We start from the raw sequence: 14,998 nt of genomic DNA, 5'->3' as shown, positions 1-14,998 counted from the left end.
TTTCACTATTTTCTCTATCTTTGTATATATTTGAAATTGTCCATAACAAAATGTGGGTTTTTTAAATTCTGCATCTATTATACTTAACATTTAGACCAAGTGAGATGACACACTCCAGAACGTGGTGTAAAGAGCCAAGCACATCCCGACCGTAAGCAGTGGGCACCATTGTCTATCAATGAACCCTTGAGGGCTAACGGCCAGCAAGGCAGCCTCTGGCCATCACTTCCTGCACCTCTCTCCACAGGCACGAAGAGTACCCAAGGTCCCTGGAGCACAAGGGTCCCAAGGGTCCTCGGGGCAAAAGTCAAGAAGGAGGTCCTGATGGATATTTTCCCCAGGAGTCCAGTGATGAGAATCCTGCCTTCCTCTCCAATCCTCGAAGGACTCCCAGCTCCTTGTATTTCTCCCTCCCATGCGGGAAGCCCCACACTCACATCATTCTCCGAGGTCCCACAGAGGATACAGGATTTGCACTCTATGCACTGCCACTTGTAGGTCTTGACAGCCTCGGTCATGTTCAGGGTGAACTGCAGGCAGGTGGGGTGACCTGGAGGAAGCAGAAATGGCAGCATTAGGGCCAGAGGGTCTGGCCTGTCACCCCTCAATGCCACAACATCATGGCCAACTTGGAGGGAGGGTGGGATAGCACGGGTTTTGGAGTAAAGTGGGAGCCTGGCTGGAGCCCTACCCACCATCCTCACCACCACCCACAGTTACATCAGATCAACGCTCAAAGAGAGAAATAGGTATTAAGCCTTTTGCTGAGGAGAGATGTCATCCAAGTCCTCTTGCCCTAAGAGCCATGTTCCCCCAGAGACGTAACCAGTTGATGAGGACAGAAAGTGGTGATCAGAGAGAAAGAGAAAGGAAATCGCACAGCACAAGGCGACACCGTGAGAGTCAGCAGCATTACCTCCCCGGCATCGATTGTGGTGGGAGGTAACACATATGGGCTATTTGCAGCCGAGCCTTCTGACCTGCAAAGCTGTGCACACTGCCTTAGGGTACCGGGGAGGAGATCAGAGGGAACATGTGAGGCTCCCAGGAACAGAGCTCAGGGGGCACTGGGAGGCACTACACTGCCACCTAAGGTGTCCATGCCCACGCCCAGGGGACAAGCAGAAGTCCACGCCCTGCACAGTAACAGGCCCTATGGAGGGAAGCAGCCTGGCAGGGAGGGTGAAGAAGTGGAGCACCACTGCAAGGGAGCACGACAGCCAGGTCTATCCTGAAAGGACTCGTCACTGGCTCTAACTCTTCTCTCCATCCTATGTATCACGTTAGCCAAGCCAATAATAAGAGCAGGGAGGGACATTAATGTGACCTAAGAGGACCCAGCCCCAGCAGACCTACACTGGAGCTGGGCTCTGCTCTCAGCCACCGCCCACTCAAAAGAGAGACACCAGCAGCAGGAGGACAGCTGTGAGCCACAGAACGTGAAGACCTTGACCTCCTATTTGGCAGGGAAGGGAAACTTGGATGATGACCCCCGGTTTCCCAGGGCTGTGAATCAGACAGGGATCTGCCCAGACACCCCGGGCAAAGCCCTTTACTGACTCTGTCACAAAAGAATTGATAGTTTTGCCTATTGCTAGGGGTTCACCCTTCTCCCAATTCTGCCAAATCCACCATATAGTGCATGTGTCGCCTCTTTCACGTGAGGGATTGTGAGCTTCTAAAGAAGGATAGTATAGATGGGGCACCAATTAGGGGCAACCAACACAGTGTCCAACCCAGTGTCCCCCACAGTCAAGATCCCACGCGGTACCACCACTCCTTGGCAAAGCCACATCCCAGCAGGAGGCCCCCATTTCTTCTTTTCCAAACCCTCACAGAGTTCTATCATGGTCCTTTGGGGGAAATACTGTCTATTCAGTCACTATAAGGACCCTTCAGATCTGGGCCGCCACCAATGCAAACCACACTGAGTTATCTCTGAGAGTGAGAGTGGGGACAGAATGACTCATGGTGAGGGGAGTTGGGGACACCTAGCAAATAGCAGGTGGGAGCATTGAGGAGAGGACTGATCTAAAAGCATTTCTAGGACTTCTCAGGAGCCATGCAACTTAGACCCTCACAGCTCTGAATAACCCTCTCAAAGTGACACCATGCCAGCGACTCTGGGGAGAGCAAAGGCTTACATTAAAAGCCTGGATGAACATCCAGCTGATATTCCTGACAGCATCTCAAAGATCTGTCTAAGAAGAACACTAGCCAGGGTTGTTCCCTATTCTGATCTCTCACACAGAACACTGGGATGGGAATAGGAGAGAAAATACCAGTTTGAGATTCTGGGTGGTCTGGGCCATAGATGCCCAGGTTCTCAGATAGGGCATCTGGTAAGGTTGAAGATGAATTCATGGAGTATATACCTAGAACAGCAGGTTGATGTTGCCCTGTTCTGCGGCCTTAGGGCACACCCAGCCACAACCAGCCAGCTTACAGTAATTGTTCATGAACTAGGGTTTATTGAACATCTGCTAGGCCAGCCATGGCACTAGACAGAAAAGATACAGTGGTGGGCAAGACCCCCACCCCCAAACCCTTCTAGTCTGGTCAGAGAGAACTCAAATTAATAAACTACACACATACCTATTTACCTATAATTGTGTAAGTACTGTAAAGAAAAAACACAATTGGCAATGAAAAAAATCACAGGAGAATCAAATCTAGTCTGAGATGTCAAGGAAACCTTCCCTGAGAAAGATCTTTAAGCTGATACCTGGCAGATGAGGGGGAGTTAGCTGAGTGGGCGAGGGAGAGGATTCCACGTGAGGAGAACAGCACGTGGAGAGGCTCTGAGCAGTGGAGGAGCTTGGCAAATTCAACGGAAGGGAAAGGCCAGTAGGCAGAGGCTTGCCGAGCAAAAGGAGGAGGGCAAGAAGTGCCCAGAGAGGTAGCTACAGACAAGTTACATGGGCCCTTGTGGCCCTCATTTAAGGATCTGGGGCTCTAAAATCATTAAAGCATTTTAAGCAAGGCAGTGACTGAATTGCCTTGTGTTTTTAAAGGAGCATTCCTTCAGCACGAGGGATCTTTGGGTGGTGAAGCAGTTCTGAACCTTGATTGCAGTGAGTTACGTATTGATAAGATTGCATAGAAGTGTACACATACATGCATAAACACACACGTGTGTGAATGTAAAACCAATAACGTATGGATAAGGTCTGTGATTGCATCGTGTCAGGTGCCTGGTTCTGATAGTGTACTATGGTTACGGAAGATGTTACATTGGGGGAAACTGGGTGAAGAGTGCATGGCACCTCTCAGTAATATATTTTGTAACTTTCTATGAAGCTCTAATTATTTCAATATAAAAAGTTGAAAAGGTCTTTTTAAATAAGGAAAACACAAAGAAAAATTTAAGTCATCAAAAAGGAGGGAAGGAAAGGGAGGAAGGGAGGGAGGGAAGAAGGGAAAGGAAAGGAAAGGAAAGGAAAGGAGGAAGGAAGGAGCTGCTGTCTAAGGAAAGAACTGGGGGCGGGGGGCAGAGGGAATGTAGAGATGTAAGAATTGTTGCCAGGAAACTAGTTTGGAGGTGGATGTTGCTGTTAGGAGAGAGACAAGGATGGTGGAGGTGGAGCTTGGAGAAATATTAAAGAAATCATTGACAGGACTTGACCATTATTTGAGCATTGGGAGTGTGGGAAAGAGATGATGAGAAATAGTCTCAAGATTCCGACCTAAGAAACAAGGTGGGTTGCAGTGAAACTTACTCAAATGAGGAACTACAGAAAGCATATAGGGACCAAATGGGGGAGGGGGAGGAGAACTCTGTTTTGAGCATGTTGAATTTGGGAAGTCTGTGAGACTTTGGGTGGAAATGTCAAGCGGATGGTCGAATATAGGGGTTTAGCGCTCAAAAGAAATATGAACTAGACATAAATTTAGGAGGTTTTGCTAAATAGGTGGTCATAGAAACCATGAGAGTTAATGAAATTATCTAGGAAAAGGGAAAAAAGAGAAAGGAAGAGGAAAGAAGAAAGAAAAAAGTCTAGGACTGAGCTTTGAGTAACTCAACCATTTGAAGATCAAAAGAAAGGACCAACAGAGGAAACTGGAAGGATGGCTGGAGAGAGGTAAGATGCAAACCGTTCAAGTATGGGTCTCAGCGGCCCAGAGAAGAGCTTTCAAGAAGGAGAGGGTGGTCAGCGGTGTTGACTGCCAAAGGTTCATGAGTTTGTCATTGCTCGATAAGGACCCTGAATGAGGGCCTGCTGACAGAGCTGAGCAGAAGTTGCCCTACTAATAATAATACCCTCAGCAGTGTCACCTTCCCCGGGAAGGAAGGTCAGCACATTCCAGAGCGTGACATGTAGCTCCACAGCTGGCCTCTGGATGCCTCCGGGGGTGAGGGGGGGGGTGCATGCTTCATGAAGCCAACAACACTCCCCAGATATTTACTGAGAGCCAACTCTCTTTTCAAGACCTCTCGACCACTGAAGACATTTTCTGGGATAGCTTTGGACCAGTGAACAGTAGCAAGTGGGCTTGAGAAAATCCTGTTGGAAGTGTCTCAAAAAATCCCATGGACTTTCTCTGTGTTCCGGTTTTGAGAAAGTCACCAGCCTCCCCCCAAAGACCTTCACACCCAAAGGAAGGGAACGAAGCTCACACAGCCTCCACCCCAGGTAAAATGTAGGACTAAGATTAGCCTCAGCTCTGGCTACAGAGCTCCTTCAGTTCAGAATTCAGACTCAAGTGGGAGAGGAAAGGAGGGGATGCAACTTCTCAGCTGCGGAGGGTGAGACACAAAGAGTTAAGTCACCCAAGCTGCCATTAGCAGGTGCAAAAACTATGCCCAGAACTAAGTCCTCCTTTCTGTGCCACCAGAACAGGTTGCCTGTCTGCTGCCTTTCTCCACAAACTGGAAAAGTCATTTCCCAGATAAAACTATAGGGATAAGACTTCTTATCTACCATGGAAATGACTGGAATAAAGCATACTGTTGGACAAAAGGAAAAGTTGCTAAGGAAAGTGCTAGAAGCCCATATCTAAGTTTTACTGCTAGAAGTCCTTATTTTTGCCCAGAACTAATTTCTAAAATCCTTGGAAGTAAGTGGATAATAGTCTTTCCAACTCAAGGGTGGTAGAAAATAAAGAGGCACCTTGGCAGTAAAGCAATTTACTTATGGCCACCCACTACTTAAAGATTCCTGTCTTAATCTGTTTTGTAAAATTAACCATCATTCTCTAAAGTGCTTGCTTGGAAATCTAGATTTTCCATATATCCAGTTTTCTTAAAGTGAGGAATACTTGCATTGCTATTTAAATAGCCCAATGGAGTGAAGGGGAAACAACACTTCCCGGGTCCCCTGGGTGAGATGATTCAACAGGACATTTATAAGATTTCAATTACCAAAATGGATTTAGAAAGTGGCGTGGTGTGCATGATTCATCCCAGCTAGATCATTAAAAACCAAGTCCTTCCTGAGTGTTCCTCCAAACTTGTTCTATTAGGAGGGTTCAATAAATCTTCTGCCCGTTTGTTCAGTTGGTCCAGTGGTGAACTTGGTGTAAAGAGACATTCTTAATCCAGCCCTAATCCCTTCCAAAACGGACCTCAATCTTCCCTACAAGTTGAAACAGGAAATGTAACCCATGACCACCATGTGCGGAGACCTGACTTCTGGACAGGGCTTTCAGACAACAGAGATTTGGCTTTGGGGTGCTATTTCAGCAGCTGGGTAGAAAAGGGAAACCAGCAGGATGTGAGACGCTCTCAGAAAGAAGATTGTTCATGAGGTTGGTATGTATGAAATTGCAGTCTACTGAACTCAGTGAAAAAGAGAAGGCAGGCGTCTGAAAGCAGGGATTGCCCCCTTGCCACCTGAAGGATACACGTCATGGCTTTCCAGAACCCATGTGCATAGACACTGACAATGTTCAGGGACAGCGAACAGGAGTTCGCGGTATTTGAGTGAGAAGGCACACAGATGAATATCCAGGCAAAACCAGCGTTAGTTTTATATTTACAGCTGCCTACTTCCACACATGCTCATACACAACTGCCCACACACATGGATATTTCCAACCTTTTAGGGACAAAAATATCTAAATATACCTTGTTGATTGAGTTCACACTACAACTGTGACTTAGAAGCTAACAGAGCCATTAACCAGTCAGTGTCAGGCTATAGATACTCAGCACAGTGAGAGAAACACAGTTCATTTTCAACAAACCCTGGGCAAAAAGAAATCTACAAATGGCTATGACATGTGTCTCTTACATTATGATCCTTATTAAAAGAGTTTTTCATTACATCATTGCCAATATTTAATTTGGACTAGGCTAAGCCACATCACTGATTAAATTAGAGCTCCAGAAAAAAAATTATCTTGCTAGGTATGTGCTGAAAACATAAATAAACTAGATACAAACAACTGTGGAACTCGCATGGTCTATTATTTATTCATTGTGAAATGATAAACACCCAATTATATTTTATTACCTTATTCATCAATGTTGATCTCTTAAAAACTAATTTCTCAGGAAAGGAAAACCTAAATACCACAGTTCTCAGGCAAGTAACTGCAAGATTCAAATTGCACTCCTTGGTCTGATGCCTGGTTTATAGAAATCATATCATATAAAATATGTAGGATCGATTCCAATCTGAAAAAGCACCAAAAACAAGTCTCCATAGGCATTCATTAGAAACTAATTTGGCTCAAATTTCTAGCAGTTCTCTATATTCATACACACATACAATTTCTAATATTTACATATTGCAAAAATATATAAGAAGCTTTAGCTAAAGAATTTATGCACAGTGCAGTCAAATCTGAATCACCCACGTTAAAGAGTAATTTGCGGAGAAAAAAATATTACTAGCTCACTTTGGGAAGCCATCTCACTCCATCAGATCCATTCATTTTCACTTATCCTCTCTCTCCCTCTCTCCTTCTCTGTCTCTCTCTGTCTCTGTCTCTCCCTCCCTCCCTTTCTCTCTTTCTCTCCTTATCGAAGGAATGAAGCTCTGAGTTATTATACTTAATCTGTAAAGGGAGGAACCAATTCTGAGCCATCAAGAATTTGAACTCTGTGCACATACATTGTGACAAGCGTGTTATCCGGGCACTGCTTCCCCACATAGATTGCTTCTCCAGCCCTGCTTTGCAAACCTTCTACAATGGTCTACAGGCTTACCTCCCATCTGCCCCAGATGTTCTTCTAATACTAAGACATCTACAAATCAAGGACCACAATGGCACTCCAGAGGCACCTGCATGGCTCCCTTTTTTCTCACCATTTTAATGTACTTCAAAGAGGACAAAGAAGAGAAAGAGTAGAAAGGATAAAGACCATACAAACAAAAACGCATTCAAAATAAATGATGGTGGATGCCATGGCTGCCTTTTGCTTGGCTAAAACACTTTACCATCAGCAAGTCTGACCCATCTTAGGGGTCTGTTTATCCTCCCGCAAAGCTGTCAAACTCTAGGGCACCCAGATGTCACACAGGAGACAAGCCACAGGGATTGTTGCTTCAATCATTATCATTAATAATCATAGAAAGCCATTCAAGCAAGGACATTAGGAGCACTTTTAATGGGCTCAATCACTAAGGGCTCATGGCTCCATTCTCAAATGGCCCTAGAAATTCCCCAAGTTTTCATGGTCAAGTGTGGTCTCACATATAAGCCTGAGGGCACTTCAGCTAGTCCTCTTAAAGTGAAATAAGGGCATGGGACAGCCTTGACCTGCTTTTATATAACTTACCTGACTGTCCCAGGTTGGGGCCAAGGTACCAGAAAGATATCAAGAACCACGGTAATGATCCCAGTGCCCCTAATTAGTCACTGCAGCTGAGTACCAAGGATCATTTATTCATTTACTCATTCCCTCAACAGTATTTTTTGAATAAATAAATGTGGCCGGCAGTGTTCTAGGCACTGGGGATACAGTAGTGGGGAAAACCAAAACCTGCCCTCATGGAGCAAGTACCACAATTTGATATATGATGCAACATCTGAGTCCCTGAGAAAAGTCACTTTGCCTCACAGGCCTTAGTTTTCCAATATATTAAATGAAATGATAGGAATCTGTTATCCATAAAGCTGTGGCTCTGTCTATGCCACCTATAAACACTATTTTTAGAGGTATTTGTGATCCCAAATTGCCCATCTGGTTGGTGAAATAAACAAGCCTTCTAAAGTTTGCCAGCTGACACTCAATGTGAAAGAAACTAAGAAGGAAATTAAAGTAAGTTAGTTCTGCTAGAATTTCAGGCAAATGTTCCACTGAACTAGCCCATTCCTAGTCCAATACCACGACAGAAAGCACAAGAAATCTAGAAACTAAAAGCACTTTTCATCAACCACACCACCCACCCCCATGCAAAACGTTGGGGCTGTACAGATGGGTGGTCAATGAGTCTGCAGGCAGCAGAGGCCTTGGGTAAGGTTTCATCATGAGCGATATTGAGCTGTTTGTGTGACAATGGGCAGATATTACCAGGCAGGAATGGAAGAAGAGGGTCCCCTACATGAGCAACTCAGGTTAAGTCTCCTTCTAAATCTTCACTTGGAACTGTAGATTGGAGGCAACCATCTGCCAAAGTGATGCTTGTCCCACAGCAGTGCATGGAGCCCAGACTGAATCGTTGTCCAGAGCCCAACATCAATATTGTATGTGAATCCCTGACATTGGCTGTGCATGTTAGGCCTCTCTGGACATCATGAGCATCTAGCCATGGGCGCTGGCTAAAGGCTTTGGGTTTTCTTTGGAAAAGTGAGCCCAAAGAAGAAATTGTTGCTCAGATTGGAGAGCCTGCGATCTTCTGTCTGGGAGGATTTTATGGTATAATTGATGGAGAGCTGGTAGAAAAGAGCAGTGATTGGTCAACACTTGATTGCCTGTGATCCTCCAACTGCTGATCTTCCATGAACTGGAAGATGGACTCACGGGTGGTATAAGTTCTCGAGTTGTCTGAGGAGCTTTGCAATGGTATTCCAATTTTTTCTTTCAAAAATATTTCAGAGTTGTGCCAAGTCAAAAGGAAAATGATGCTTTCTTGCTTTGCTGGCCTTTTCTATGTGCTGCTGGGAAGCAATCATAGAAGTGCCTAGAAATAGAGGACTGACAGTGTGTCCATGACACTTAAACACTTTGTCTTTCATTTTATCTTTTAAATCATTTTTAATTCTAATTTGAGGGTTCTTCTGACTTTGCAATTTACTTTATCGTGATCAGGTTCTTACAGAAAAATAATTCTATTGAATTTGACCAAATTCAATGAGCACCTACAACTGCCAGGAACTATACTAGGTGCTGAAGTTTCGAAGATGAATGAGGCGTGGATCCTGCCTTGAGGAGCTCAGGTTTAGGAGGTGTGATAGGCAGCTTCTGAGATGACCACCAATGATCCCCGTCTCTTGGTATTCATAAGCTTGTGTAATTCTCTCCCCTTGAGGGTGGGCTGGACTTAACTGACTCACCTCTAGCAAGTAGAATATGACAGAAGTGATAGGATGTCACTCCTAATATTAAGTTTTAAAAAGACTTTGGCTTTCATCTTTGGCACTCTGTCTTATGCTTTCTCACTCATTTGCTCTAAGGGAGGTCAGTTGCTGTGTTGTGAGATGTCCTTGGAAAGGTCTCAGTCCAACTTCCTGGGAGGAAATGAATCCTGCTAAAAACCATGCGAGTGAGCTTGGAACAGGGTCCTCTCTCAGTCAAGCCTTCAGATGAGACCATAGCTCTGGATGACAATCTGACTGCAACTTCATGGAAACCTTGATCCAAAGACACTCAGCAAAACCACACCTAGATTCCTGACCAATACAAACTATGAGATAATATTTATATTTTAAGCTGTTACGTTTTGGAGTAATCTGTTATACAGCAACAGATAACTATTATAGGTTATATTTTTTGAAAAAACTATAATACAGTGTAATAAGTGCTATAATAGGGGAATGAATAGAGTGCTTACAGATGGAGAAGCAATCAATGATGGGAAGCTTGGGGAAAGCCACTGAGAGGAGGTAGCATTTGAGCTGGGCCTTGAAGGACGAATTTCCTAAGGGAAAAGAAGGGTAAAGAGAATTACAGGGAGAGGAAATTGCAAGAAATTTAAGGTGCATGGTTTATTCAGGCAAAGTAGAGTAGCTCAAGAAGAGCAGGAGAAAAGGGAAGTGGCAAACGATGACGCTGAAGAGGTAAGAGGAAAGATTGTGAAGGGCCCCTTATACAGGCATACACATTGGAATTTGACTCTGTAAGCAGTGAGGAATCCTCAGAGTTTTTTAAGCAGGGAGCTGAGTTTCTTGTACCCATGCTTTAGAGAGATGACTCTGGTGGTTAGGACAGACGGTATGGTGGAGACGGCTAGGGCAGGATAACCAGTTACAATATCCATTTATTCAGAAAATTTTTATTGAGCACTTACAATGTGCCAGGCACTGTGTGAGGTGCTAAGCAGTGAACAAAACAGATAAAAGTTCCTACTCCTATGCAGCTTATGTTCTAGTGGGGGCACTAGCATAGGACCAGCCTAGAAGCAGTGGTGATTAATGTAGGAAACATTTGAGAGGTAGAATTAGTCAATGGGACATGATTCTTGCCTGGACATTGGTGTGAGCAAGAGAAAAAAATTAAAAATAACACCAAGATTCTTAGGTTGGGCCACAGAGTAGATGATAACACTGTTAGCTGAGATGGAGACAGCAGGCTTGCAGAGAGTAACAATAGATTCGTGTTGGTACATTGCACTTAGTGTGATGAGACTTTCAGTGGAGTTGTCCTTGGGTCGCTGAGAAAATACAGGTCTATACTCAGGAGAGAGGACCAGGCTGGAGATATAGACTTAGAAATCATCAGGTGTGGGTGGTAGATGAAACCTTGGCACTTGGTGAGATACTCAGTGAGAGACCACAGATTGAAAAATAAAAAGGACCTCGTTGGGAGGAGGGGGGAGGGTAACCACCAGAACTAAAGGCATGAAAGGGCATCAAGAAGAGAATTCAGTGAGAAAGAGACAACGGTCACAAAAGGAGGAGAACCTGGAGAGAGCCCTTCCTGGCGTCCATGGCCACCACCATCAAGGGAGAGATGAAGTAAGATAAGAACTGAAGAGAATGTATTACCCTGTGAACCATTGCTGATTAGAACTGGGTAAAGTGATCCCCAAGAGTAGCGGACCCTCATCACTCTCTGAATGACTGGGTGGTTTCAGCATTGTAGAGGGAAGAATTCACCAGTAGATTATCTCACAACATGCTTCTCCTTCCACAGGCTTTGTCCATCAGGCTCAGGTTTGGAAATACCATATAAAATAGTCTTAAGAATATTGCCTTTATCTGATTCCATTCGTTGATAGCAGGGGTCATTTTTTTGGATGTAGGTTCCATGGCCAAAGCTAGGCCCTGCCAGCATCACTTTCCATCCTTGCCCTAGGAGATGCATCAAGTCTCTGGAAGCCAGTTCGTTCCTTCTGACCTTGGATTGAAGCTCTTCAGTCCCAGGTGTCAGAGCCCTGCCTGCAAGGCTGGGGCAGGTCCTAGTGGAGGCTTTTCCCACAGTTCCAGAGTTTGGTCAAGTGGCCCTGCATATTCTCCAAGAATGGCCAGATCCAGGAGAGATGCTGGTGCCCAGGCAGGAGAGCAGCAGTGCAAGACAGACTGAACAGTGGAGAGGATGGAAATAATCACCAGCTAGTAATGTTGGTGGCTGTGGTGTTTTTTTAAAATGCCATCGAATTCTTTGATTCTCCTCTTTTCAAGAGGTGGAGAGGCTATTCCTCAACTGTTGAGTGTGGGTTGAACTTAATGACTTGCTTTAACAGATACAGTAAAAAAGGAAGTGACAGTATGAAACTATGGAGGCTAAATTGTAAAAAGGCACTCGAGTTTCCATTTTGATCTCTCTCTCTCTCTCTCTCTCTCTCTCTCTCTCTCTCCCTCTTTCTCCCTCCTCCTAAAAAGGTCAGCTGCTATGTTATGAGCAGCCCTATGGAAAGGCCCACATAGCAAGGAACTGAGAGGGGCCTCTGGTCATCAGCCAGTAAGGAACTGAGGCCCTCAGTCCAACAGCCCAAGATGAGCTCAGCCCTACCAACACCACATGAGCAAGCTTGGAAGTGACTCCTTCAACCCCAGTCAAGCCTGGAGATGACCGCAGCCCCATCCAACATCTTGACTACCACCTCCTGAGAGAACACGCACCAAAACCACCCAGCTGAGCCATTCCCAGATTCCTGGTCCTCAGAAACTATGACATAATAAATGTTTGCTGCACCTGGGGGTAATTTATTACGTAGCCACAGATAACTGAAACAGTAGCAAAGGAGAAAAAGTAAGGGGTCTGGTGTGAAGGCTCTAGAAAAACCAGGCACTTGACAGGACTCCTGCTTAGGCGAGTCCCAGACACAGAAGGACCAGCACTGGGCTGAACAATGAAGGGCAGAAGTGGGGTTTGGGATTTTATCTCATTTCCTCTGCTCCATGCAGGGCTGTTAATTTTTTAAAAGAACAAATAGTGGAGGGCTTCCCTGGTTGCGCAGTGGTTGAGAGTCCGCCTGCCGATGCAGGGGACACTGGCTCGTGCCCCTGTCCAGGAAGATCCCACATGCCACGGAGCGGCTGGGCCCGGGAGCCATGGCCGCTGAGCCTGCGCATCCCGAGCCTGTGCTCCGCAATGGGAGAGGCCACAGCAGTGAGAGGCCCGCGTACCGCAAAAAAAAAAAAAAAGAACAAATAGTGGGTACTAAGACAATTTATGCAACAATATGGGGATGACTAAAAAAAGAAGTGAATAGGTGTGAAACCTCACCATGCAACAACAGCACGTCTGTGGCTTCCTGGTCCCAACCTGTCTGCACGGTGTGGGCCAGAGGGGACCTCTTCACCACAGAAGATGCCATCTTTGGCCTCTGGTCTTGACCTCTATTCCCATCTCACCCTCACCCTGCTCCACCCTCCTTGCACCTTCCTGAGCCCCTCTCTCACCTCCAGCAAGCTTTCTATGTAGGTTTTCTGGAACAAGTCCCCCCATATTAGAAAGTCAGGGACTTCCTGGAAGTTCCACAGACTGATATGAGCAGAGCAGCAACCTACAGCCAGTATGTTAGCTAAAGAAAGCAATGCTTGGCCATCTTAATGATAATTCTCATAACATTTTTAAGTAAACACCTTTCTATTCCCTGCTTTCCTTTGATTCCCCACAAAAATCCTCTGAGGTAGGCAGGACAGACATAAGTATTCCTAATTTACAGGTGAGGAAACTGAGGCTCAGAATGGCTTAGGTGGACAGCAAGTCGTGGAACCAGAGCCAGTAGCCATGTCTTCACACCCTCATCATTTGGACTCTTTCTGCATCATGGTCTCTCACTACATCATGACCCAAGATGGCCAACCTAAACGTGGTGGCCCAGCTTGAGTTCAGCTCCTTACTTGAAGCTGTTAAATATAATAGCATTTTCCCCTTTTATTCACAAGAAGTTCGCTAAGGCACAGTAATGTAGGTCACTGAGTTTCTCTGTGCCTCAATTTCCTCAGTTCCTCAGTTTGTACCACACACAGGTGACTAGTTGTCCCCTAAAGCCTTTTTGGGCCTCAGTGTTCCATGCCTCTAGCGAAATCCTTCAGGAAGCCGGGCTTGCTCACACGAGGCAGGACGTCAAGCCCTCACCATCTGGCAGTGGCTAATCCTGGAAAACCCGGGGGAAGACTCACCCCGCAGTGAGACAGTCCAGCCCACGCAAAGGGGCCCTAGAGGCTGCAGGAAGTAGGGTAGCGGCCTGTGGTGACATTATTGGGCTTCAGCTCCTGAGAATCTCAACAGAGGTCCCCTGACCCCCATTGGCCACAGCTTCTCTGCCAGAGGCTGGGGTGGGGAGGTGTCCTTCCCCTCTCCCCACCTCACTATCCCATGCAGCTTTGCTGGGCCAGTTATCCCACATGGAGCTACCAGGATGGACGTCCCATCACCAGCTCCCCCAGTAGAGCCTCTGAGAGGAGCACACAAAGACATATAGCATCCAAAGCCAAGTTCGCATCAGCCACAGACACCTCGAGTACACTGTCAGTTAAGAAAGGATAGGAATGTTTCTTACTCACCTTATTTAGGAGAAGAAGAAAAGAGCAGACAGGGCCCCCCTTTTGCATTCACCAGACTGCACCACAATCAAGACACCTACAACCCTACCACCTACCCTGAAGCCCCAAAAATGGTTCGCCAACTCCTTTTAATCCTCTCCCTCTTCACCCCCCAATTCCCCCACATCGCTAATCCACTTTCCAAGTTGTGATGGCAGAAGAATGGAAAATGAGGATGACGGTGATGACAACCAGCTTCCCCTGAAGCCTCTCTCCCAGGCTCCTTGAGCGCCTGAGGTCCTTGATATCCTTCAACACCCTCCACGAGAAGAAAACTAAAATCAAGCTGAACCAACCCTACTTAGAGGAGAAACATCCTTGGGCTCCAAACCCAGCACCATCTGTCTGGCCTTGTATTAACTCAGAATTTGCTTCCAACCCCCAACACAAAGGCAGCACCAGCTTTGCACTCGTCCTGCATCTTTGGGCACTCAGTCCAACTCACAGATCATTTTCCAGCAGTCAAATTCTAATCTAAGATTAATCTGACTTTTCCTTACAATCAAATATTTATCCAACAAATTCATGAATGAGAATTGATCTCGCTGTTTATTTAGAAAGCTGGAGGAGTTGATTTTACATGGGCTTTACTTTTTTTCCTCTGGATAAATTAGGGAGTTGAGATAGAACAAGAGAAAGCAAATCAATGGCTATTTCCAGTTACCAGCATTGTCTTCAGATTTAATAGAAATGATGCCCTAAGACACATAGTTTATTCAGTACGAAAATACCCATCGATAGTAGAGTAATGCAAAAGGAAAGCCTTTCCTGGTACTTTGTAACTGTAGACAAGAGCCTCACAACTGTATGAAGATTCACAGAGCCCTTCTGATAGGTGGTCATCAACACCGTTCCATAACCAGGGAAATTAAGGCACTGAGTGTCTCTGAAATGA

General features: G+C 45.6%; 1 protein-coding gene across 4 annotated transcripts in view; it reads right to left on the bottom strand.

The window, feature by feature from the left end:
* Positions 1–14,998, bottom strand: part of DPF3 (double PHD fingers 3) — a 257,874-nt gene that overhangs the window by 13,577 nt on the left and 229,299 nt on the right. For 3 of the 4 annotated variants that reach the window (XR_013827308.1, XM_079914741.1, XM_079914740.1), the window contains exon 9: positions 438–550. Coding sequence is in view for 2 of the 4 variants with exons in the window: in XM_079914741.1 (XP_079770867.1) it covers positions 438–550 (113 nt within the window). In the remaining 2 variants the exon portion in view is untranslated. Of the gene's footprint in view, positions 1–430; positions 551–14,998 lie in introns of those variants that run through there. The other variant, XR_013827309.1, reaches the window with a different exon arrangement.

This window comes from Stenella coeruleoalba (genome assembly GCF_951394435.1).
Source record: "Stenella coeruleoalba genome assembly, chromosome: 2".
Taxonomy (NCBI): domain Eukaryota; kingdom Metazoa; phylum Chordata; class Mammalia; order Artiodactyla; family Delphinidae; genus Stenella; species Stenella coeruleoalba.
This window is presented reverse-complemented; position numbering and strand designations above follow the sequence as displayed.